The sequence below is a fragment of the Magallana gigas genome, chromosome 8 (genome assembly GCF_963853765.1).
Source record: "Magallana gigas chromosome 8, xbMagGiga1.1, whole genome shotgun sequence".
In the NCBI taxonomy this organism is placed as follows: Eukaryota; Metazoa; Mollusca; class Bivalvia; order Ostreida; family Ostreidae; genus Magallana; species Magallana gigas.
This window is the reverse complement of record NC_088860.1, coordinates 45,964,590-45,991,347: the sequence shown is the minus strand read 5'-3', so window position 1 is coordinate 45,991,347 and position 26,758 is coordinate 45,964,590. Positions and strand designations below refer to the sequence as shown.

At 32.3% G+C, this 26,758-nt stretch overlaps 3 protein-coding genes across 8 annotated transcripts in view; 1 reads left to right on the top strand and 2 right to left on the bottom strand.

Moving 5' to 3' along the window:
- LOC117689876 (uncharacterized) overlaps positions 1 to 25,197 on the bottom strand; it is an 84,198-nt gene extending 59,001 nt beyond the window's left edge. The window contains exons 1-5 of one of the 2 annotated variants that reach the window (XR_010708242.1): positions 25,117 to 25,197; positions 21,088 to 21,313; positions 20,905 to 20,982; positions 20,473 to 20,709; positions 19,947 to 20,280 (exon numbers count right to left, since the gene is read on the bottom strand). Coding sequence is in view for 1 of the 2 variants with exons in the window: in XM_066068031.1 (XP_065924103.1) it covers positions 20,473 to 20,709; positions 20,905 to 20,982; positions 21,088 to 21,313; positions 25,117 to 25,119 (544 nt within the window). In the remaining variant the exon portion in view is untranslated. Of the gene's footprint in view, positions 1 to 19,946; positions 20,281 to 20,472; positions 20,710 to 20,904; positions 20,983 to 21,087; positions 21,314 to 25,116 lie in introns of those variants that run through there. The other variant, XM_066068031.1, reaches the window with a different exon arrangement.
- LOC105323866 (plexin-A2) lies at positions 242 to 19,632 on the top strand. The gene is made up of 19 exons (XM_066069591.1): positions 242 to 287; positions 779 to 879; positions 6,678 to 6,816; positions 6,921 to 7,086; positions 7,418 to 7,508; positions 10,135 to 10,252; positions 10,399 to 10,530; positions 10,967 to 11,086; positions 11,176 to 11,275; positions 11,385 to 11,563; positions 15,359 to 15,510; positions 15,652 to 15,766; positions 16,032 to 16,180; positions 16,433 to 16,600; positions 16,802 to 16,916; positions 17,009 to 17,269; positions 17,401 to 17,559; positions 17,925 to 18,003; positions 18,885 to 19,632. The coding sequence occupies exons 3-19, from the start codon at positions 6,727 to 6,729 to the stop codon at positions 18,962 to 18,964; spliced, it is 2,274 nt and encodes a 757-aa protein (XP_065925663.1). The 5' UTR covers positions 242 to 287; positions 779 to 879; positions 6,678 to 6,726; the 3' UTR covers positions 18,965 to 19,632.
- LOC136270944 (uncharacterized) lies at positions 1,771 to 3,818 on the bottom strand. Of its 5 annotated transcripts, none has more exons than XM_066069960.1 (4): positions 3,477 to 3,818; positions 2,787 to 2,851; positions 2,564 to 2,658; positions 1,771 to 2,064 (listed from the first exon to the last, which is right to left on the bottom strand). In XM_066069960.1, exons 2-4 carry the CDS (start codon positions 2,804 to 2,806, stop codon positions 1,946 to 1,948), a joined length of 234 nt encoding a protein of 77 aa, XP_065926032.1. In that variant the 5' UTR covers positions 2,807 to 2,851; positions 3,477 to 3,818; the 3' UTR covers positions 1,771 to 1,945. The 5 variants fall into 5 exon arrangements, with proteins under 5 accessions (XP_065926032.1, XP_065926030.1, XP_065926029.1 ...); XM_066069958.1 differs by lacking the exon at positions 3,477 to 3,818 and adding an exon at positions 3,064 to 3,157; XM_066069957.1 differs by lacking the exon at positions 3,477 to 3,818 and adding an exon at positions 3,012 to 3,133.
- Positions 25,198 to 26,758: the final 1,561 nt, after the last annotated feature.

Here is a 26,758-nt window from a genome sequence, read left to right as displayed (position 1 = left end):
CGTAAATAAAGTTTAGTATTCTAGAGAATAATAAATGGATGGTAATTATTTATTCATGAAGCAGTGATGATAAAGTTGCTAGGGGAGGGATGTTCAATATTACAAAATGATAATAGCTAATCAAGCCTTTCATATCTCATGTAAATATCATGTTGAAGGTTTCAATCGAGTCCAGCACCATTGCAACCGAATATGATGATATCACGGTAGACCCAGGATTTCCCATTTTAAAAGATATGGTCTTTGATGAGGAAGAGCAATATCTCTTTGTCCTCTCTCCAAACAAGGTGGGTAATATCAGACCATTGCAATTGATAGATCTTTCAGTATCTGTCCTTACTTGCCCATCTTCTTGAAAAAGGTATGGATATTTTTTTTTCAGTTTACCATATGATTTTTTTAAAAAAAATATTGTTGAACACCTGAAAATAAAAGGAAAAAATATTTTGATTATGAATTAACTGGAATTCGATTTCATAAATGTTAAATTAAAAAATCACAGGAATACCACTGGTAAAAGTAATGTCAGTGTAACAATGAAAATGTATCTGGCTGTCAACATTTCATATGTGAACTATGTAAAGTTTTAAGTAACGAATGGAAAAACCCAAATAAGCACCCTTAACGATCGAAGTTATTTTTTTGTACCCTGTAACAGCTTCTAATAATTCTAATAATTAATCTAAAGTATATATATCCTGAATCTGATTGTTGTGAAACTTTCTGTGAATTGTTGTCTTACCCAGATGCTCGTTTAAAAATCTGTTCTATTTTTCAGTTGGTGAAAATGGTGGTACAAAACTGTAGCCTGTACACGACTTGTGAGGAATGTAAGGGAGCCAATGACCCATATTGAGGATGGTGCTCACTGGAAAATAAGTAAGACTGGATATCTTAATCTATGTTTGATCAAGGCGTTTCTGAAGGACATTTACATGGCAATCAGTTTCAAATTGTAATGAGTTATAAGTTTTAAATTAAAAGACATAAAAAACAGATTTATTTTACTAATTTGAATTAATTTTGTTCTTGTACAAAAAGATAATGATAAAAAAAAACATTTTTGACAACCAGATTTTTCCAGTAAAGGAAATCCACCATACACCAGAAACACCTGTACATTATTATAACCATCATCATTAAGATGAACTTTATCCGTTAACAAGGACTCAGTGTTTTTCCATAATCCTCGATGCTTCCAGAAGGAAATATTGTCTCTATCTTTGAACAATGTTGTCAATTGTTTGTTAGCTTCAATGACCTTGACATTGTAACGAGGATTTATCCCATCGGAATACCTCGGCAGTAACTGACCAACTATAACATGAGAAACTTTATGCGCAACTAGTAAGAATTCTGCAAACGATTTTATATCACGCGCTAATTTTTCTTCATTTTCTTCTCGACACAAATCATTTCCACCAATCTGAAGGAAAACTGAATTTGGTTGATAAGAATGAACCCAGCAGGCATTCTAACGTTGATTCAACGTTGAAACAACGTCATGCCTCAACGTTGAAATGACGTTGAATTTTGGTTGAATATGAAAGTTGAATGGACGTTGAAATTTTGACGTTGATTCAACGTTGTTATCTGACGTTGTTTCAACGTTGATTTAACGTCTTCTGACGTTGTTACAACGTTTAAATTTAGTTGATATTTGGTTGAAATGCTACAACTGTTTGACCTTGAACACTGATTTTTTTTCGCTAATTGCAGTGAATCATTTTGCCTCAAATTATTTTATGAACAACATGACACCAGAACAAATATTATTAATCAATTTATTCAAGAGAGAAACAGTTAAATAAATTGAAAGTATCACTTAAAATCACTGATGGATAACCTAGCTCACATCTGTAGCCAGCTTTTCACAAAAACATTAGTTTAAGAAGATGAAAAAGAGTAAAATCATTAGTTCTGGTCAAGTGAACGTGAAAAAAAGTCAATCTCTTCTCCTTCTTCCACCTCCTCCCACACGCTCCGGGGCATATTTTAGGAATTTAGCCAAATCTTCATTGAATTTTGATTCTGTATACTGTGTATGAGATGTCAATACAGTTTCTGAAACAGACATAAAGGTGCTTTTTAATATATGTTCCTCTGTATATATTTTTTTCTTTACATAAAGACAATTCAACCAAAATTGGATCCTTTGATCTGCTCCAGTGGCTTTTTCCTTGTAGATCACGGGATCTAATTTCAATTATATTGCCATAAAGATAACACACCATTTTTAAATAGATGTATACTGTAGATTCCTAATTAAACACAAGGAATTAATATCCATGTAAAATTGCCAAAAGCACATCTCACGGATTTTATGATCTCCCTATTAATTTTTGGCAGGTGTAAATTTAATGAATATATATGATAAAAATTATGTGTTCTAGCAATTTGATGCATTAAATAATTGAATCGCAAAATGAAGTAATCATGAAAAATGAGGAATCTACAGTACTCTGCGTCTGCACCAACTAATCAAATTATGTTTTAATTGTTTCAATCTACATGTACTACAAATGAGAAATTTGACAGTAGTAAAAATCAGAAAACATTTTACCTTTTATAAGGAGGTAGAGTTGGGAGGAACCAAAAGCTTTCTTTCCCCGTTTTCCCTTCATGTTTAGACCAGCCATGTACGAGTTTGTCATAGTTCTGAAAATAAATTGAAATATGTCATACTTCAAATACTTAGTATTTCATATCACTCTGAATACAATGTCATACATTGATTTTTTCAATAAATGATCTTTAATTATTCAGTAACATCATTCTTTATTTACCTTAACATTGCTTTCTTCATGTGGTCAGTACCATCTGTACCTCCAATCTTTTGAAGCAAGAATTTCTGAAATGCAATTGTTCATTTTCATTCATACTTTCAGTTTGTAGTGTTACTGCAATATATAAATTTACATTCCAAATATTTTTTGCATGTAAAGTGTGTGAAAAGATACTGAAGAAATAAGACCGTAACACACAAACGGAACTCAAAAAACTCGTATTACAAAACGGCTTCGATCAGTTGCCTGGGTACACTTATTGAGTATTAAAACTTGCATCGTTATGTTGGAGACCAAAGATCAACGACAACAATAAAATCCCAATTCTATTTATAGTTTCACTCTTCTGTTAACTTGTACGTAAATCGGAAATTCTCTTAGTTAACTCGTCCAAAGAGTCATTCGTGATACGTGTGAACTATCGTACATAACATTACTAACGTTAGTGGTGAAAAATAAAAATAAAAACACCACAAAAAACACCAGAAACTTAAAGACATTTTCAAGGCTAACAATACTTTGATATTATTAGACTAATGTAAGTTAGAGATCGATCAATTTTTACATGCATTCTCTGTTCGTTAGTGGTGAATTCAAAAACACGCGCCATGCGGTTAAGCATTTTTTTCTAGCTTGAAAAAAATAAAAACATTATACAACATGCATTATATAATTGAAAGAAACACTTACTTTACTATTTTAGAGGATGAAATCCAAAATGTCCTTGTATTAAAGGTCGATGTAGAATTTATAAATGCTGCTCCTCACGGTCTCAAGTTTGGAATGGCGTTCAAAATGGCTTCCCAGCTAGGATATCTTATCCCCAGCTGGACACTGGTTCTTTGTTTCAGTTGGCGCGGTAATTTGTTCGCGCCAGTAATTAATACTTGTCTGGCCAGCATGCGCTTTCAAGCTGAGCAGATATGGAGGATGTGCAATAGATCAATGGCTATCGCGCACCTTGCCGCATAATTTGTTTACATGCGCTAACTTTCGCCATAACTGAATTTATTTCACTATCAACAGTTTTATTCATTAACACTATATATATAAATGATTCATAAAGTTACTTAAATCATTTCAAGCTGTGTAGATATTTGGGGGGGGGGGGGGGGTTACAAGATCAATGCCTATCGCGCGCTTTCCGCATACATGTAAATTCATTACATGTGCGAATTTTTGCCATCACTGATGATGTTTTTTCACTTTTTATGCCCACAAATTACAGAATTCAATAATTACACGAAATTATGAAAAATACAATTTTATAAATATATGTATGAGAAATTTGGTCGATATTGGTCAGAATATCTGACGTCTAACTAACGTTGAAAATTTGTCATGTTGATAACGTCTTTTTCTTCAACGTCGCACAACGTTGTATTTTGGTTGATCAACGTCGTCAACCATGATCAACGTATTTTCAACGTTGGTACAACGTCGTATGCCTGCTGGGAAAAACCTGCATAAATCGTTCCGATTGAATGGATTTTGGACCCGGGCGCAATGTTCCCCCACCTAAACCCGCAAATTGAACCTGAATTTATGTACCATCGAAGCCTAAATTGTACCAACCCGACCTACGATTTTGAAATTGAAATGACTCTAAACGGTGGATAAAAGAGTGACCCACAATTAGTACTCGATAAACCATTGTTATAAAAGTATTTTTAGCAGATAGGTAGATAATATGGGTGGCCTATACCTTCTACGCATTGAAATTCCTCCTGTAATCCAAGATATCACGTTCGTAGATTGGGTATAGTGGAGATCACAAAGAATAAGATTAAACAAAGTTCATGAAAATTTCTTGCGTCCAGCAGCCAGAACAGAAAAAATAGTAATGAGATAATATTCACATCTGACATGATATATTACGACAATAATTAAATAAAGATATTCGAATGCTAGACGTGTTAATTGAACTATGGTGAAAACAAACTTGACACCTAACACTCGGTGACCCTGTTGTGCGCAAATGCAAATTACAGACTATCAAACAACCTGGATAACTTGACCATGGGGTGTTAATGGATATACCCCCTGCATGCGTACATCTGCTTATTATATATTTATAATGCCAGCTTGATTTACAAAGAGATATAAAGTTGACACATACATCCCATGGATAATTACAAAATTTGTTCCCAAAAATGTTTTTATTTACAATAAAATTAGTTTGTTCATTTTGCAGAGTTTGTAGCTTATTTGTTTATTTCGTCATGCTGTATTTGATGTGTACGCTCTCTATCAGGCTTGGGGTAATGCTAAATGTAATGGCAATGCATTGTAATGCATTACATGTTTTCAAAGTAATGCTAGTAATGTGTAATGCCACAAAATTAGCATTACAAGTAATGGTAATGCAATTCATTACTTTCCAAAATCTGGTGTAATGCTGGCATTACATGGCATTACTTTGCATTACTATGCTTATTTATGCATGATCACTTTAAAAAATGTGTTGGATAAATGAATAGTTGAAATTGAATTTGACTAAATTTATTTTTTAAAAAGAAAGAAATAATTCTTGAGATAAAAATGTTTTAATTGTATTATCAAAAAAGATTTTTAAAAATTCATTTTTGCATTGTTAATGTTACTAAATATAACAGCACAATTTCATAACATTTTTAAGAGTGTTGTTATTAAGAGATTTTAATCATTTAAACAGTTTACTCCAATTAGTTTGCACTTCAATAAGAAATGTGTCATCAACACACTATGCCCCCAGGATAATCTAAGTATCAAAACAATCTATTGTTATAAGAAGTGCTAAACACCTCAATCCCCTTCCCTTCGCTATGTCCCAATAGAATAGGAGACAGACATGCACCTTTAAAAGCAAAACAAATGCACTGTCCATCCATGATGAAAATCAATATCACTTCCAAAATTATAACCCATTTGAAAAATTTTTTACTTACTTATTCTCTCTCTCTCTCTCTCTCTCTCTCTCTCTCTCTCTCTCTCTCTCTCTCTCTCTCTCTCTCTTGTATATTAAGTACATTAGTTTGGACTGATAGAAAATACAAGATTCATGTATTTTTTCTATTATTGCACTTAATATATCCTAAGATAAAGATCGTCAAACAGTACTTTTCATTCCAAGCTTCGACTGCTCCTGTAAAACATTTATTTAGTATAGCTGGGAAGATTTTCAAACTAACAGGATGCAGTTAAAAGATAAACCCTTTGAAACTTCGATCATAAAGTGCAACAGCAATCTTTTGATCTTAAATTGTCCTCTCAGTAGAAAGAAATACGATTCAAATAAAGTAATTTAAGAAATATAACTGGGAAAAACCATATGTTTATGAATTGATACAATTAAGTGTCCGAAATTAAAAAAAAAGTGTAATCTGGGGACATATCTCTATTTAGCTTTTGATAACCGCAACATTATTCCATGCCAAATGTCTATAATTATCATTTTACTTATGCAATATGTTGTTCATAATGCCACAAGATGATTATATATTGAGCAAAAAAAGAATGACTCTTGTATAGTCATTGAATTTGAACATGATACTGAGCATGAACCTGTATATATGTTAAAGAGTGTTTTTTTTTATATTTTAAACATTTGCAAAAACTCTTTATTAGCTTTACTTTTTTAAAACAAATTAATGGTAATGCATTACTTTACTCATGAAATGGTAATGTAATGCATTACTTCAAGAAAATCAAGTAATGGTAATGGTAATATAATGCCCAAATTCATGAAGTAATGGTAATGTAATGCATTACTTTACAATGTAATTCGCCCCAAGCCTGCTCTCTATTGACAGAAATAGCATAAAATGTAGTACATCATGAAAGTTCATAATTTACTATATCTTGCCTTTAATTTCCTAATCATCCAGTCCTACTCATTGATTTCCATTACAGGTGTAGTCTGGCCCAGGAGTGTTCAGAATATGATTCTGTTTTCAAATGGATGGAATACAATTGGGAGACCTGCACAAAGATCACCCAAGTTTACCCTGACAAAATTCAGAGGGACAACAATCTTGCTAAAACCACCACTGTAAAAACCATCCTTTCTGTGATTGATAACCACAAATTGATCATAGTTTTTAAAATGAGCAAGGAAAAACAAGTACAAACTAAATACTTCTCTCTCCATTATAGATATCATTAAATATATCCAACCTCCCAATCTTCATGGGATCGTGTAAATGTGCTTTCCATGGCAATGGGAAGACGATTGAAACAGCAGCAAACAGAACCACTCCGTACCTGGTGAACTGTGACACTCCTGTGCATAATGAACTACCTCCATTTCCTATATATACAGGCAAGTTAACTGCGTAAAGTTTAGACATGTCTCACTCCGACGACTCAATGCTTACTGATGTCAGCAGGCGTAGTTATGCGCTAAATAATAAATAAAACAAGAACAATTTTATTGAGATGAGAAGGTTCGGTCGTCGTAGCCATTTCTAGACTATATTGACCTCTTTTTGAAGAAAAACTCTAAATAGAAAACAAGTTATATACCTTAATTCAGAAATGTAAAATTATAGATGTTTTCTTTACAAAAAAGAATTTACAGATAAACAAATCATAACTTGAAGTTTTTGGTAGTTTTCTTTTATTAATTTGTTGACCAATCTGTATTTTAACAGATTACATCACAATGAAACTATCTGTGGTGGTCATGAGATTTGACATCGCTTCAACTAACTTTACATTATTTGACTGTAGAGTTCATACCAAGTAAGTGCGTATTGTACTATTTTTCCAAACCCAGGGTAAAATATGTGTTTCATGAAGGGGGGGAGGGGGGGGGGGTATTGCGGAACTCAAAAGATCGCTCAAAATTGGACACAATAATGTTATCTTTCGGGTGAATAGAAACGTAATGACATGCTCTAATGATTAACATTGAACTTTTTTTTGAACAAGGAGAGTTTCTGACAAGGAAGTCGATAAAACAAGATTATCAACAGTATCGATTGGAAACACTATTTTGTTAATTTAGAACGACCTTTCCACCAAATACATTTTTTGACTAGGTCGAATGCTGACTGACGTTTTCAAGGCATCGAGCTAATGCTCGGCAGCCTTCTAGCGATCGTCTGGATTGGCAATCGTCCAAAAATTCATGCTCTGCATTGCCTTTTTAATGCGCATACAAAATAAGTTCCTTGAAGTATTAAACGTATTACAAGGTTTGTTATCCTTTTATTCAACTAAATTGTGTATAAAAAACCCAACTTGGCCTCCCTGGTTATTGACAACTCATTTCATTAGTATAAATTTGCTTAATCAAGAAATGGCGGATGAATACAATAAGGTGCAATGTAAATATACTAAATATTATTAAATATTTAATATTTATCGCTTACATTTTGATTGGAGACCGTGCCCGATAGAAATAAAATTTGATATGTAAATTTATTTGTTATTGGGCATGGTCTCCAAAATAAATGTAAGCGATAATCTTATGTAGAGATTTTGTTGCAATTAATAACACGATGATGCAGTTGGATTAGATAGCACGTGTTGTGGATTTGTTTGTAAACAACCATTCCATAGGTAATCTTGTTTCAAACGGGAATTGAAAAAAATAAAAGTATGTTTTATTATTATAATTATGTATTCAAATTATGAGCCTGTGAAAATTGTTCAAAGACTTTTTAAAGCAGAAAGAAAATAATTTATTTTTGAACTTTGAAACTTCTTCGATTTTTGTAACCATGATGAGTTATTGTATTATAAACGCATCACTACCTATTTTATAACAAAATATACTGATTTTTGTTTTCAAAACAGCAAAAAACATAATTCATTTCCTTTTTATTCTAATATTATTTGATATACGACTATTAGTACAGAAATTCAAATTATTGATTTCATTCTATATAAAAAAAAATGTCATCTCGACTCCTTTGTGGCCGTTCCGGCCTTTGATTTCATGTTTGTTATAATAACTTAACTGTTTACTGACTACGGGCATACGGCGGTTGTGACCGGTCAGTAGAGGATGCTTACTCCTCCATGGCATCCGATCCTACCTCTGATTATTGTAACAGTCCGAATTTGCTCTGCGCTTATTTAATATTTTTCTTCTGGAATTTTTTTTGGACACTGTTCATTTACACCACATACTATCATCAAGGTTGCCAGTCCTGTAAGTGTAAAAAAAAATCATTTTTATTATCATGATTTATTTTAGGAAGGCCCACGTTTTGCTGACAATCGTTTCATAAACTTTTAAATTTTGAAAAAAAAGTCAGCAGAACAGACTTCTTTCCCGATGATGCACATTTAAAAATTATAATTATTTGATGTTAAGGGTGTTATTTACTCAGGGTTTGAGTTCTCAAATTCCGATTGTTATAAAGTTCAATGTAATGAGTAAAATTTGTTCTAAACACAAAAAGTATTTATGAAATGAATTATTATTGACAAAAAATTCAATAGTTTTACTTTATTATGAAATTAGGCTCAAACAAAAATTGACTTTTAGTCAAACAGAGGAAATTCGGACTAAATTTTGCACATTTTGTTTTCTGCTAAAAGTTTTTTGGTAGTAGTCTAATATTAAAAGTTAGGATTTTATATTTAAGTGTATGTAATTTTGCATATTTTCCGTTAGTTTTACCTCACTTATTCATAAAAATAATCTTATGGCACGAATAATAAAAATATTGAAAAATGCTTAAAAACGATAAAAGACACCATATCTCAAAATTTTGATCATTGACCTCATATAAATTTTATGCCAACAGAGTAAGGTCAATATAAGTAGTTCAATACCATAAATGTTTTTGTATTATCATCATTCAATTTTTTGTAAAATTGAATCAAAAATGGGAAGGGATTTAAAAAATGATAGAGGAAATTCGGACTGAATTATTTTTAAAAATTTATGCTGAAATCTTAATGTTGTGTACTTATTTAGTGCCACTACCATTCATAAAGTGTATCTTATTTTTTAAAATGTTTAATTATTTGTAATATTTTTTTAATTAAGAAAATCTCAATCGTAGTGTAAAATTTTATGGGATTTTTTCTTGATTTTTCAATAAATATTCAATGGCCATTAACTCAGAAAAGTAGGTCATTGACCTACTTTTCTGAAAGTGAAAAATAACAATACAAGTAAAGGTCTTTAACACACAATAGATGGTTTTTCATTATCATCAGTGGATTTTTTTTTCATTCTGAGTAAACGTCATCCTTAAAGCAAAATTCAGTTATAATGAACTGTAGAATCGACGAGCTTAAAAGAAAAAAAATGTTAAGTTCTGATTTAGATACCTAATAAAAAATGTACACTCTAAAGTGAAATAAAACAATCACAAGCAAGAATAACGCGTTTGTCCCTCTGTTACAGCTGTTACAGGTGTACCTCTAGCTTGTTTAACTGTACCTGGTGCATCAAGAACCATCTGTGTACCCACTTCCCGGTGATGGACTGTAACAACAACGAAGACTTTATTGGAGGGCAGAATGTAGGTTGATTAACATACTCACAGTTAAATGATTCCGTCTGGCCAGTTGAGATAAACTTATTAAAAACTAATGATAATAAATCAATGATAGAGTGTGCAAACGTAAAAAGAAATAGCACAGAGTATGTTAAATTCGGTTTCGACAGAATGACGGAATGACAGTCCCACATGACAGTGGACCTAACAAATGTCCTAGTCTTGATCCAAGGAAGCGGCAGGACCTACTGGTGCCGTCAGGGACCAATAAAATTATCTCCCTTATCCTCAAAAATTTAAAGGTAAGGGAAACAACCAAAGGCAGGTCGGCCAGGGTTGTGGAGTCTGATTTTCAGTAGAACATATTCTTGAAGAGCAGTTTCAAACAAACATCTTTACATTACTAAATATTACTACAAACCATGTACTCAATATCAAGAAAAAGCTTTATTATTAGACCTAATTAGATTATTAAAAATCAGATCAGAATTGTTCTTACATCATTAAATTATGACTGTTTATAGATACTTATTCTACTTTTTGTGCAAACAACAGTTCACGTGCAAGTGCATATTTATAATACTTCGAAAGACAAAAGCAAGTATCGTCATGTATGTATCAGTTGGTCCCATGATTGCATGTGCTACATATTTTCAGAAAGAAAGGAGCATTATTTTCGGATTTTTCAATTCAGTTGGAGTGACATTTTCTTTACTTTCACACCTTTTGATTTTGTAGCCATACCAAAAACCGATACGTTGTGTGTTTGCATTTAACTCAGAGACAGAACAAAGAGGAGAGATAGCTAACATTGTAGACATGGGAGGGGTGGTGATCATTACATGTAAACAGACCAGGGTAAGTGCAGACCTATTCTTGGATGATCACATATACTGTTATAATATTTTTTTATGGTCTGTGATGCAATGATGTTCTTCCTGTGCCAGTTTTATTATCCTGAAGACGCCAAAAGCTACAATGTCCCCCTGAAAATACTATGGGGTGAGATGTATCCCAAACAACTGGACAATCCTAATAATGTACAAGGTAATAAAAACAACTCATATTTACCGGTATTTCCATCTGCCTTTGGATTCTCTTTTAACCAAAAAGAATTGACCGATTTTAACCAACATTTTCTTATTATCAAATATAGTGATAATGTACAAGTGTGAAAAAATGTCCAGTAGTTGTGGTGAATGCCTGACCCAGCATGAGGCCTTTTCATGTGGGTGGTGCAAACCATCCAACCAGTGTAGCTTACAGTCATCCTGTACAACCAAAGACAGCTGGCTATCAAAAAACGAAAACTGTCCAAATCCTAGAATATTTAAGGTAAATTAAATGAACTCTAATAATTACTTAAAGTTGGTTACACACAATGTCATTCAGCATCAAAATCACAAGGTTAAGTTGCACACAATGCTGAAATCCGTCTAAACCAAAAAAATCACAAAGTTGCGTAAAACAAAACACTGAAAACTCTCAAAACCTTTAAATCGCAAGGTAGGCTATATAAGCACAAAGAACCGTCTCAACCAAAGACCCACTTGTTTCAGCAGGACAAACTGTTAAAACTGGAGAGCACTTAATTACAAAAGCAAGGAGGGATTTTGGTTGATTGCTTTTAAAAGTAATCGATTAAATTACAATTACTTTGGGTTTTAAAAATAATCGATTACAAGCTAATTAAATCCACTTTTAGGAGTAATGGCGATAACAATAAATTACTTTTCTTACTTTTCCTTCAGAATACTTATGATAACTCAAGACATCAATTTTTACAAGCTTTTTGTCAGTATACTTGATCATTATTAAACATCTTTTTGAGTTGAACATCTCCGTGTTCTAAAAGAAAAACATTAATGCATCCATCAAAATAACACATATTTAATTATATAGATTAAACAGAAAACACATAATTGACTATATAGATATGTGTTGAACCAAGACTACAAATTAGTTGGCTTTTACTACAATTAATAGAATGGTTGACTAGGAACACTGTTGTAATTATGCAAGTAATTAGAAACTAATCATGAGATCAGATTGTTTCTAAAGAGTAATCAATGATGTAACGATCGCTTGTAATCATAAAAATGGATCATTACTGACTACTTATAATTATTAAGCAACTTGTTATCGATTACATCTGATTACGATTACTGATTACGATTACCCCATCTCTAAAAGCAAATGACATAAAGCACTGAAAACGTTTACAGCTCTAGAATCACATGGGTCAGTTATGTAAACACTAAAAACTGTCTCAACCGAAAATAACAGCAAGGTTGAGTTACATAAAAGCCTACAGAAAGGGCACAAACATAGACTCACCAGGGTGCATGTCAAACAATGCAAAAAAAGTGAAAAAGTCACAACATACAGACCCTGAAACGTGCTACAACACCTCTAAAACGAACCGCGAGATTAACATAAGCCTTTTAGCTTGTTTCTCAATCTTCTATGTACTGTCATACTATGTATGATGGAATTTACTAAATAAATATTGTTTAAACTAAAACGAATCGTACCGTTCCGTGCAATAATAACTTTCACCTTTATTTCCCGCATAGCTGGTAATGGCGTCGTGATTTCAAATGAACAAAAATCACTCGTACGGTACACGTGTACAGAAACACAACTTGCAGCGTTTTTCCTCTTCGGTTCTATACCTAACAGGTGATATTGAGAGAAAACGAAAACTTGAGAGTTGATTATATGACTTGAAATAAAGTTTTATCACTGAACTATATCATTTTACTTTACACCCCTGCGAATGTTATTGTCATTTAAATTTTAGAACACGTGGTTTTATTTGACCCTTAGTCAAGCCACATACTAGTTGTAAACAGGACACGGGAAAATACCCGGTAATCAACAAATGAATGTTAAAAGTGATAAATATATTAATAATTTATCAAGTACATGTAATAAAAATAATACAACAGCGAGTGAAAAACAACTCTGATCGCCTGTACATGAGTTATATAATCATGAAGTCGGAAGGAAATTATTGTTGAATAATTTCAAATAGGAGCACTCTTTTTAATAGGGATATAAGAAAACATTAAAACGTTTTCATTCGATAATTTTCTTCTAGCCACAAAGGAGGAGCCAAGTAGCACGCGGCACATGGCGTAATAGATATTGTTATACTTTAACTGATTGACAGGCGAAAAAGGTGGAGTCCTGGGATAAAATCCCGCTCAAATGACCATCTTTAGAAACCTAAACACCCCTGTGAATGTGTTTGGAATGTTTTGTGTATCGTTGTTAAGTATGTAATAAATCCAGAGGCGCTCGAATGAAAGTTCACGACAGTTCACCGAGATTTGTTCATTTTCTGTGGAATTTCGAGTGGAAGTATAAGTGTTCGGATAATATTCCCAAAATACGTAATTACTGGTCGTTTTTTCATATCGTATTCTTCTTTGGTTTATGTTAAAACATAAACTTTTTTAATATCTTTGCCTTATTTCACCATTTTGCGGGTTTTTTTTATATAAAACGATATAATTCAGTACAGAGTTATCGTTTGTGTTTAACCACGTGTTGAGTGGTTGAAAATATAAACACTGCGTGGTTTAATAAAATTATATCCATGTTTGATGCTTGTGGTGTGCTATACCATGTTTTAAAAAAAATAATGGATGTCTGTTTTGCTTAAACACTTAGTATATCGAGTCATTTTCAAGGAACATTCTGCATAAAATAGTATAGTCTGTTTCACTATTGATTATATTACTAGGTTAGGCGCGGATCGAAAACTATTCCTCAAAGGGGATCTCTACTTAGCATGTTAATTGTTGCAACAGCAGACAAAAACTATTCTTTGTATTTTCACATTTATTTCTAAAACACATTTTATCCACCACTTAATTAAGATAAAGTTTAAAATCAATAAACTTCTAGATTTAATAATTGACTACTATATAGTACTTAGATTCACTAAGGGTGCTTGGCTTAGATGCTTGTAAAAAAAACAAGTAGCCGAGAATCAAGACAACGACAAAGGAAACTTATGAAATATCGGAATAAAGTCGCGGCCATTTTTCATAGCAAATTTAAATGAATTAGAATTTTTTAATGACTTCAATTCAAGTACATGTATAGAAATAAAAACTTATGATGCTTTGTAAAATTATCGACAGCTCGCTGAATTAACAAAAATATATCGGGTTAAAGTCAAACAGTTCTTTTAATCTATCTTAACGATTACATTTATCTAAAATTAAATACTAATGATAACAGACTAATCAACATTAAAATTACCTCCGCTTCCAGGTTGTCACTGAGTATACGTATTACGAAACGTATCAAAAACAGGGGAACGAATGGAAGTTCTGATTTTAAATAGATTTAAATACATCTGTGATATATCATATGAAAAAGAAAAATTCTTGTCATAATTACCACCTTGCTGAAGTAGATCGGGCAAAAACTAAAAAAAATTATACCGAAAAAAATCAAAGCGTTCAGGCCACGTCTACCTAATTATTAAAACGCGCAAACCGTTCAAAAAGCCTGCAGGTATTTTTAGCAAAGCGTACTGTGCAAGAAGCGGACCGTTCCGTTCACAAAGCGTACCGTAACGTTCGCTTTGTGAACCGTACGGTTCACGAAACGAACCGCACCGTTCACAAAGCGAACCGTACCATTCAAAAAGCGTTACGAACCGAATCGTGCAACTGGTGTAGTAGCACGTTTCAGGGTCTGTAGAATTTCCAGATTAAATTAACCAACACTTAAAATTAATTCAACCATAAAATACCTGGGTAAGAAGAAAAACAACTGTCATCGACCAATAATGTAAGCATATTACAAAACTGTCCTAATTCATTGAGGACAATAAAATTACCACGTGCGAGTCTTAAAAAAATCAACATTTTTATCCATTGCTAGCAAATGAGTGGGTTCTATAATAATAAGTTGCAACCTAGATATACCTCCATACTCCTGCTATATTACACACAGTCGGCATTGTTATCCTGCAGAGCTTCCAAAGAGTTTAGAGAGATCTTCATGTTACTTGTGACATTTTATAAATGAAACATACATTATAGAGATATTTAAAAAACGATCTTGATTACAATGTGATTTTAATGGAAAATTTGTATTTGTTCTCAGATTTATCCGTTGTTTGGACCAAAGCAGGGCGGGACATTACTGACCATTGATGGCATCGATCTTGGGAAATCTTACGAGGACATAGTCATCGGCATATCTGTAGCGGGTGTTCAGTGCTCACCTATTCGCAAGGAGTATGTGGTATCTAAACAGTGAGTGAGATGTCTACCATGTTTGAGTTCATTAAATCAGTGTGCTCTATTCTTATTTTTGACGGTAAAAAGAGATTTAAAGCAGTTGGATTAGTTTTATTAGTTAGACTGTTAAACATTAATTACATTTGTTTTCCCCAGGATTGTGTGCACTACCGCTCCTTACTTTGGCCAAGAGGAGAAAAATTCCGGCCAAGTGCTGTTGACCGTGGCAATGACTCTAACTGCCCTGTCCGATGACCAGTTCACCTACGTGGTTCGTATGATCAATACAGAATTTTAGTCAGTTGTCTGATGGAGTTATTAAAAACGTGAAAGAAATCGTGTACATGAATCATTGTCTTGCCAGAATTTGAAAGTTTTGTTAAACGAAATAATATAGATTTTGTTAAGAAGAGTGTATCAATAAATTGTGTAATAATGTAAAATAGAATAAGGAAATGAATATAAAATGGTAAACGAATTAAAAGATATTGTTTCCTATTATTACAGTATTTTTGTTGCGTTTGGTACATTTTTAGGACCAAGAAATAACTGATATTACACCAACACAGGGACCACAATCTGGAGGAACGAGAATAGCAATTTTTGGGAAATACCTGAATGCTGGGACTAGTAGGAAAATGTGTTTTGGCAATGAGACATTTGAGTGCAAAATCATTAAAGAGAGGTTGAGTCGATCTTTAGCTAATAGTTCAAATGTTTATATTGACAAAAGTAGTTACATCCTAAATTGCTTGTGAAGCTTTTTTGATTTGATTTTTAAATTTCTTTTAATGCGATCTATTTTAATATTAGGATATTGAACAATCGTCTTTCTTTATACATAATTAATATTAAGAGCAAATGTGGTCTTTCGAAGTGCGCTTGTATGCGCTATGTTTTTGGTTGTTCTCAGATTTCCCTTCTCACTTTTCTCTAGAACATTCAGCTCTAACTTGACCTGTGTCACAGCTCCTTCTAACAGTGCTTTTACCTCAGACCCACTATATATGGACATCGATCACCAACGAGTCAATAGTCACTTGACCTTCCGCTATGCGGAGGATCCAATTGTCACAGAGGTCAGCAGGCTCAACTCTTTTGTCAGGTGAGATAGGACTGAAAGGAGTGGTAATTAATATGAAATATCTAACACATTTGTAAAAATGGTATTGAAATTAAAATCAACTTACAGTTTTTATTCTTCAATTCAGAGCATATATGAATAATTATATATCTATATATAAATCCATTGTGCATAATTGGTGTTTTTAAATATATAACTATTGGGTTAACTTTCGGTAATAAGTGGAGGATTGAGAGTTCTAGTTCGAGGAAAGGGATTCAATTCTATCAAAACCTCTTTGCCCAAGATGGTCTTCTACAGAATAGATCTCAACCAGACAGTAACAGCTTATTACGGGGTATGTCACATTATCCAATAAAATGACCATAGGTTCTACATTGATCCAAAACAATTAATTCTACAACTGTTTCTGCTTGTGGTTGGTTTCAGGGATGTCTGGTACTCAATGATATCACAATGGAGTGCAGCACCCCCAAGGTAGAGTCCTCCATGGTCACTAAGCGGCCCAACACTCCGGACGAAAGCGGCGTAGCATTCGGGTTTGTCATTGATAATGTCCAGGACATCCGTAACTTTAGTGCCACCTATAAGGCGTTCTTCCAAATTTGTGAAGATCCAGAAATTAACATTTTTCCTAACGACAAAATCAAGCTCTACCTACAAAAAGTCAATGAATATTTAACAATAAGTGTAAGTTATTTGCATGAACATATAGAAACATAACCGTTGCAACATGTCTATTTGCATTGAAAATATTTGATTTCATTCCAAATTTATCAATGTTGACGTCTTGTATTTATCACCTAATGTTTGTCATACAGGGAAAACGCCTAGATCAGATTCGGCTTGAATTAGATGATGTTGTGATTAAAATTGGCAAAAGTGAATGTAATGTCACCTCAACAGGGAAACAGTTTACCTGCCGACCCCCGAAAGAACAACCCATCCCAGTGAAGAGTATGCTTTACCCAGAGGTCGAGGTAGGTATTGCAGTGTTTGTTTAGTAAATGAATCACTGTATTTAAGCATTGTTCTAAAAATTATTCGTATTTTCTTATTTTTTGAATTTCTTCTTTATGATTTTGTTTTCTACCTGGAATATCTTTATATATCTGTAGTATCTATTAAATCTAGATTATTGACAGGTGTTTATGTGTTATGCATTTAAACAAAATATTGAAGAAAAATAAGCAGGTCTTTTAGCATAATGCATTTTAAAAAAAACTGTAATAAAATGACAATCCACTATGTACAAAATATGAAAAAAAAATTGTTGAGCTTTAGTTTGTTTTTTTTTTTTTACATCAGGCTATGGTTTCTTTTACTTCATTTTTATTTTTTGAAGGTAACAATCGGTAAAAACCTGAAATTCCTATTGGGTTTCCTGAAGTACGAAGAGGCATACCTTGTACCGCCCGTTGAAAGTACAAACAAGTTATTTTATAGCTTATAAAATATTTTTCACGCATGTTGATATTTTGATAATTGAACTCTCGAATTACTGGCGAACTATGATTAATACAATTTTGTCAAGAAACATATCGGAGAAAATGCAGAAAAAAGCGCGGTGAGTTCAAATCTTTATCAAGCAGACAAATTATATTTAATTAAATATAGTTGTCAAATGTATACAAACAGTGTATGGTGCATAATCGGAAACTAAACTACTTGTAAGGCGCTGTAATGTAAAGGGGAGATATGATTTGAATCTGGTTTAGTAATTACAGTTTACGGAAATAAAGACAACATTATGTGTTCTCTCACACGCCGCAAAGATAAATTATATTGCTCCATATCATCTTTTCGCTATTTAATCAAGCATGTAAATTGCGTTAACGTTATCAAATACAAATTTGTATGTTAGGTTAATCCAACAAGTACGACAACAAGTAATTCTTTCTATACCAACATCTAAACTTATAGTGCCGTTGAGAGTTTTTGCAGATTATTCAAATTCTAAAGTTTGCGACGGGAAAAAACTAACTCTGTGTATCTTGTAAAAGATCCTGATATATTCGGTATTTTTCGTGTGCATTTGCAATAAAAGGTAGCAGCCAAAAGCGTCAACTAGTGGTAAAGCAACATGCATGTATGTTCTTACTTCCGAATGATGTTAATCATTAACATGAGTTCCCAAGGAAAACTTACTTGTACTACAACAGTAAGTAATATTTTTTTCTAATGACAAGCAGTAGCCTTAATAAAAAAGATAAAAAGACATACATTTAGGCTTATTACGAAAGTACGATTTTCGTATTTGCATTTTTCATTTTCATTACAATATCTACTCATGTACATTTAATAGGGTTGACTCGGAGCAGGGAAACACAGGCTGGTGATAAGTCTAATTCAGTAGAGGGAAAACATCTACTACAAAGAATTTAACTGGAATCCGTAGATTGTTTCTGTGGCGTCTCAATGAACATTTGTTTATCCAATCAGGTGGCACAATGCGCTTATCTGTCAGTGATATTGATTATAAAGCTATTTTACTGCCGACGTTCTAATGATTATGTGATTGATACCTTTTTTATGTAAGAAAGAAAGTCAATTCACATGTCAGGGAACATGACATAAAATGGGTCGTTGTCATATTCCCCTGGTTTCTGTGCTATTGTAGAGATCTTAATCTAAGTCAGATTGCGTTTCTAGAAGAGTAAACTTTAAGATTATTAAATTTGTATGTTTCGATAATGAAATGAAAAGAAATTTATAATGCAATAATACTAGGTTTTCGTTTTCTCTGTTTGAGAGTTGTTTTTAACTTCAATCGTCTTTTTTCTGGTAATGTATTATCAAAATATGAATATATATGATAACGGGTTAAATGTATTCCTATTCTATTAAAGTATATATAGGGTTTTTTTTATCCGACTTCGTATATAATCCACGTTTTGATATTTTACGCACTTACTTGAGGCGTAGGGTTACAGCTCTTTTAGCAAAAAACTTTGCAAATTTAAATTTAAGTCAACATATCTATTCTACGATTTGTTTAAAAAATATAATTATTTAGGTGATAAAAACAACATTATCACATTGTAGTATTTTTTCTCACGCTTTATATATATATATATATATATATATATATATATATATATATATATATATATATATATATATATATATATATATATATATATATATATATATATATATATATATATATATAATAAGATTATAATTATAAGATGAGATATAAAAAAGCACTAAAATATTTTAGTGCTTATATATATATATATATATATATATATATATATATATATATATATATATATATATATATATATATATATATATATATATATATATATATGGCATAAATACTTTAGTGAATAAACAATGAAGTAGTCAGCAGTGTTTATTCATTTTATTCTTTCTGCAAAACAAAATAAAAAACACCATCATAGATGTACAAAGTAGAAAAAAGAACAAAAGAACATTTTCGAATGGTATTTATTCTTTAGAACAAACAGCACATACAAGTTCTCTGCCCTCAACATATGGTGGACACTTTAAGGAACCACATCGAGCTTCTGCTTGATAAAAAAGTCGACCATTTTTATCGGCATGACCTCCATGTAAGGTATCTGGATGTTCGTCAACACAGGTGTACATTGTACCAGCTTGGTGGTCATGATATCCAGCCATTAGGTAACCATGGAATTCTAACTTCCATCCTTTGTAACACGTTTTCCTGGCTTCAAAGTCATGAATGCACACGTTTTACGTAATAACAGAAGCACAGAGGCAAACATGTATTTAAAGCTTAGATAAGTTACATGTTTATCAATTTGAAATATAATTACAATGACACATTTCTCAATAAAATAACAAAGTTTAACCAAAAACGACATGGTAATAAAATGTTTTGTCTTCATATATTTATTTACCTGGAAACATTTTGACGACAGATCTATTTCGACGAAGACAAACAGCGCAAGGTACATCATGTTGATAGAGTGTGCGCAGATATCCGGGGGAGCTGTGTGTTTGGTATTCCGCACCATGAACAAAAGCTCTGCCCCCATTATCTCCATCACTATATATTCCCCACTCCGGATCTCTTGGTAAACACAAAGGATCAACTGCTGCTCCTTTGTGGTCATACCAAGAACCGCCGGTGTAACCTTTAGATTCCATCAACATGTTTGTAATACATATATTGTCTAAAGGCCTTATAAAACGTTAAATAAATACATAATAATGCATTTTTTGTTTATGAAAGTAAAGTGTTTTGTTAAGGCACAAAACTTCTTGTATTGTGAAGTCGTAAAACGATTCATATACGTGTCAATTATTATTGAATTCATTAAAAAAATTACCTGATTGAACTAACTCGGCGTTTGAAGGACACGTTTTCTTTCCCCATCTTGTGTAAACAATGCTATTGTTTTTGGTTTCTTGAAAAAATTAATAATGTTATTTACGAAGCGTACATGTAAAATAAAGGTGTTTAAATAAACGGTTTTTTTTAATTTAAGATTTATTTAATAAATGGATATTGCCTCGTATCTCTTGTACGTCTATTTTTTCTTTAATTGCCTTCACTGATTTTTCAATTTGGTCAGTAAAACTTTTGAATTCCCGCCTCAGCGCCTCTACTTGGTATGCTCCTAGAGCAGACGACAGTTGTCCTGTCAGATAACCCTGCAGCATGTCTTTACAACTTCCATTGCTTATTTCAGCCCATACACCCATTGCAGAGATCACAATAACAAGAACCGCCGACATCTGCAGCAGATTTGAAATACAATATTAACTTTGTAAACATTTCGGATCAAACTCAGTTAATGTTTCCCTTCTTCAAGTTTTGGTAAAATAAAATAGTTTTTGCATGTTGGAATTCTAAGGTTTATTCCTTTTGTCAGACTTAAGGTAGATTTCCGGCGCCCATGTTGTGTAAATGTTGATTATTTTACATTAACTTTTAGTACGATATTTGTGAATGTAAACAACATTTTTAATTTATTTAACTTGTTCTAATCTGGAATAGCCCACATACCAAAGATAGCATGAACACTTGTGTTTCAAATAATTTTTAACAAATAAGATCACAGGGTTCTCAAACAGCATCTCTCAAAAGTTTTTGAAAATATCCTTTCTTAGTATTTTAAATTCAAAGATAAATCCAGTGTAGTCCTGGCTCAAATACGATTTTCACCTAAAAAAAACCCTACAGATCCTTAAACGCACTAACACACCATCTGTACGTTTCTCGCACGCTTCTCACACGCTAAACGCTTTGTACGATACAGTACGTTTCTCGCACGGTACAGTACGTTTCTTGTACGATACGATACGTTTCTCACACAGTACGGATCGTTTTCATACGATATGATACGCTTCCTGTAGGATTCGATACGTTTATTGTACGATACGATACGTTTTCTATACGATTTCCATACGGTTTGTACGGTTTCTGTACGATATGAATTTAATTTTTATCAATCGATGATTAAATTTAAAAAAAAACAACATTTTATTTATATTTATTTCAAAGTTTTTATCACAAGTTTATATAAATAATTTATATCGTCAATAACAATCTTGAATATGACCTTATAGACAAATACCCGCCGGATAAGGTCAATGTAAAACTTGCGGGAACAGGCTAATTACACTAAATGTATCTACCTGTAAAGGCCTTGAATATACACAGGAAATGTTTCAATCAAAAATATAAGATACATACTACACATGATAATGCTACATTAAAAATGATTAGATTTTTAAATTGATGATTTTAATGCTGATTTTTTCGGAAAATGCAATTTGATTTCAAATAGGTTTTATATATCAGGACTTTTTTCATATTTTTTTTAGGATGAAAGGATAGACTTTAAAAATCTATGTTTCACCTTACTCTTCTAGGGTTTGGTCTTACAAACGCTTCTTTATTTTTCTTTGAATTAAAAAACATGCAAAAACAACGCGGGTGTGAAGGAAGCATATGGAATCAGATTTACATGTAATTCCGTAAAATCACAAATCTTAGTTATAATGTACATATTCAAATATCTAAGCAACGAAACGTAGATCAAAAACAAATAAAAATACTGAAGACATTTTTTGTCCAGAAATTAGATTTTATTAAGTAGATTTACACATTGATGACGTCATGACTAAAAGAAGAATTTCGTGTGAATTTGATCGAAAAGCATTGTAAACATATTCAAAATATAACTAATCTAAGAATTTTAATGAAGTATTGTGGTGTGATTTACTGAGAAGTGAACATAAGAAAACTGGGGGAGATGTTAGTTTTATCAATCATTCGTTAATAGGGATGTAAATTTGCTTTTATTTCTCGGCCAGGCTTTCCTCTGTCGTTGTTTACGATATAAAAATCCGACTAGAACAACACTACCCCGTATGTATTGAACTTGAAATTTTATACATATCGTTAGTTTGATCAATGCTTAAATTGAAAAGTGCTGCTAGAATCCCATGTTGTGTGTTGTTTTGATGCAATTTGAGGTTTTCCGTACAAACTATATAAAAGTTGGGAGGGTTTTACGAGAACCGGATGAATAACTTTTTTAATAAGGAAAAACATAGGATTCTAGCAGCGGTTTTGATTAAACTGAGATGTTTTGCCTTCACTTGGTATGTTTATTTAATTTTGGAAACCGCGGGGTAGTGTTATTCTGTCTCATTTTATGTTAAGGAATATACGTAAGCTATTTATAGTTGTCACGTGATAATGCACCAATGTGGCAGTAATGTACTACCCGATTTTATTGCACTAACATCTGTTTTAAAGGATAATACTTAGTTTATGATCTTATTTAAAATAATTATTTAATTTCACGATTTTGAATATAACAGTCAAAATAAGACGCTAAATTGCCCATATGCTTCCTTAACACCCCCGCGAAGATAAGAATGCTGAAAAAAGACGAATAAGGAGTAATGTGCTATATACCGTCTGTTTATAAACAATTTCTTTTGTTAAGTCACCTAAGCCGAAAATTTTGCTAATGATCAAAAGCTGCCATGTTTTTACATTCCCTTTTCTACAATAATTTATATATTAATGTTCCCCGTTGAAATTATTTTTTTCGCATTGTGAATGAGAGAGAGGGGGAGAGAGAGATTTATTTCAGAAATACATATTTAGTTTGACAAGCATTGATTTGAGAATTCGTACATAAGGAACATTACATTTGTATGATATAAAATAAGATTACATTGTACATCATACCGTGTAATCCGTAGATGACTTAATTTCTTCTAAGGTTTCATCGCGGTTAGCTTAACATGTATGTATGTAAGAATTGGAAATCAAGTGCAAGTTTCCGTTATGTAAGTGTACCACGTTATCTCTCTCTCTCTCTCTCTCTCTCTCTCTCTCTCTCTCTCTCTCTCTCTGAAATTCTTTTCTGCAAAGAAACCTTCTTCCTACATGTTTAACCCTTTAAACTAAAATAAGAAAAGAAAGAAATTGTAACACAATTTAGTGCGATTTAACGCTTTATATTTTCATCTACCGGGCAATTTCTCCGCTTTGTCTATTTCTTGCATGTTTTCTTTTCTGCATTGTCGCTACCTTTGTACCTGCATTAATCACCAAAGAAAACACTCTATTTTTAGAGTTTCTCAATAATTATTCCTAGGTTAATATAAACTATCCGTAGAGTATTAATTTGGTGCTTTCACATTTTCGTTTTAATTCCATGAATACAAATACATGTACATATGCCATCACTGTATGGGATAATACTTCCCCGTTAATTGGTAATCTGCAGCGCATTTACTAATTCTCGGTGCATATCTAAAATAGGTTTGTTCCTTAAATTGGTCTGGATCAACCGAAATTACGCAACATGAACACATCAGTATAAACACGCTTTTACACAGCAGTATACACACGCGCCGCCGGGCTTGTGAGGTAAACAGGTGACCGCGGCCAGGTGTGAAAATCGGGAAATTGGGTTTATATTATTCTTAACCTGAAAAGTTGGTATCTATAAGTAGAAAAAGAAATCACATGAAATGAAAGAAAATCCAGAATTATGTTCGTTTGCATTCTTTATAGCTAGAATGGAAATTTCAGCTTATTGATCGGTACCGGTCTTTTATGCCTGTCCAAGTTTAAAACATATTTCTGTAAAGAATGCACTTATATTTTGTGGTCAAATTACATGTAATTTATCATTTTGATATTTTATCAAAGCAAATGCAGAAATTTGGCCATTTTGCCCCCCTCCCACCGGAATTTTTGTTATTCGTTACGTACCGGGAAGTAAAGTTCTCATAATGAGCACTAAGTTTCTTGCACGCTTTTCATACGGTTCTTATATTCTTTGTACGATACAATACGTTTCTCGTACGGTACAGTACGTTTGTCATACGATCCGATAGTTCCTCGCACGGAACGATCAGCTTCGTATACGGTGCGATACGTTTCTCGCACGATACGATACACTTCTTATACGATACGAAAGTCGCACGCTTTTTAGTTGTGTAGTGCGTTCCAGGGTCTGTAATAAGAATTATTATGATCAAGTTGTAAATTGACAAAATCAACTTACCATTATCAATCCTTCAACTATCACTTAACGTTTATATCAGCAAGTATTTATATGTATTACAACAGAGAAGCAAAGAAGCAGATGCCTTGGTTCATCCTACGCATTTTGAAAATGGTAATCAGATCGAAATTAAATTGAAATTCTATACCATGCCTTTGTCTTGATTTCACAACTGAATCTCCTGTGCGTGTGAAACACTATTGAATAAATCATTTATAAATGTTGGAAAACTATAGCGAACTATATCATGTTAAATGTGTAATTTATTCATATAAAATACATATTTAAAAATGGCAGATTACATTCAAACGCACTCATTTTAAACGCATGTTTTCATTTTGTCTCAGATTCTTGTTTCATCACATTTGGACATTTTTTTAAAAAAATACACATACCTGTGAAAGAAATGCAATTGAAATAGAATAAAGGGAAACATGAAATGTATCTTTATCAACAAATGGTTATTTTTCTTTTTGAAATTCACAGGAATGAAAACAGATTTCTTTGGAGATTTTTAAAGGGAAATGTAAGCATCTTTTCCCAATCGGAAGTAACGCATAAAATCTCGCAAATTTTATAATGTTAACATTATGGTTGTTGCAATGCATAATCCCCGTAGACTTCTCCTTTTTGGTTGTGTATTAAAACCTAAAGCGATAGAGGCGCGTTATAAAACAGGTAATCTGGACCTTTTCTTTAATTAACATATTTTGGACACAAATGATTTTATGATTATTGAAAAATCAAGATAAAAGTGGTGGAAGCAGAAACTTTGGACAGTGTATAGTAGGAATGTATCAGAAATATCCCATTCACTGATGAGTAATTTGCACCAATACCATGCATGGTGCACAGGCATCATAAATGTTAATTTATATGTTAGTTAAGTTTGTTCTTATGTTATTTTTATTGTATACCTCTGTTTTTCATTAGACATCAGTTATATTATCTTTGAAAATTGAGTCAATTTGAATCTCGCAATGAACAGCTGTAGAATGAATAATAAATCAGGACACTCTACGTTGGTTAATCAAAGGTGAGACAGATTATTTTTTATATGTAAGACTGAGGTGTACGAAATGAAGAAATTATTAATTGAACCTGTCTTGTTGTGATTTTTGTTTTTCAATATTGTGAAAACACGAAAAAATGTTAAGTGCTTATAAATACTCAAAGGAGACTCATTTGAATGAGCAATTGTTTATTTTTCAAAAAATAAATAGCAAATTTATGTTTTGACATATATAAAATTAAACGTTTTAAAGCAACATAACTTAAGCAAGTATTTAGATGAATTTTATATTTGCAAAAAATATGGAAATAACTGAACTTTCTGCACTTTAAATAAACATTAGGTATTGAAAGTTTGGTTGTTTTGTTTCCGTTACATGCATTTCAATTACACAATTTATTAGTTCAAATATATAAGTTAAACAATGCTATAAAAATTAACACCGGTTTTTTAAAAGCTTAAGCATGCATATCAATTATTGATATATTCAGCCCAAGATTTTTTGGTAGTCACAAAACTTATTCTTTTTATTTGGTATGAACGTTTCATATTTTTGATTCAGAAATTGACTGGACTGTAGTTTCGATACTTTCGTTTGCATGATTTAAACAGTTGATTAAAAAAATCAAA

What these genes read in the sequence shown, in the direction of transcription:
- LOC136270944 (XM_066069957.1), bottom strand. Translation starts at nt 3,065, where the DNA reads ATGCAAGTTTTAATACTCAATAAGTGTACCCAGGCAACTGATCGAAGC. An exon ending in CAACTGATCGAAGCCGTTTT is followed by an intron (nt 2,852 to 3,011) that starts GTAATACGAGTT and finishes ATTGCATTTCAG; the next exon opens with AAATTCTTGCTTCAAAAGAT. An exon ending in ACTCTACCTCCTTATAAAAG is followed by an intron (nt 2,065 to 2,563) that starts GTAAAATGTTTT and finishes TGTCTGTTTCAG; the next exon opens with AAACTGTATTGACATCTCAT.
- LOC105323866 (XM_066069591.1), top strand. Translation starts at nt 6,727, where the DNA reads ATGGAATACAATTGGGAGACCTGCACAAAGATCACCCAAGTTTACCCT. An exon ending in TTACATGTAAACAGACCAGG is followed by an intron (nt 11,087 to 11,175) that starts GTAAGTGCAGAC and finishes TTCCTGTGCCAG; the next exon opens with TTTTATTATCCTGAAGACGC. An exon ending in CAATCCTAATAATGTACAAG is followed by an intron (nt 11,276 to 11,384) that starts GTAATAAAAACA and finishes TATCAAATATAG; the next exon opens with TGATAATGTACAAGTGTGAA.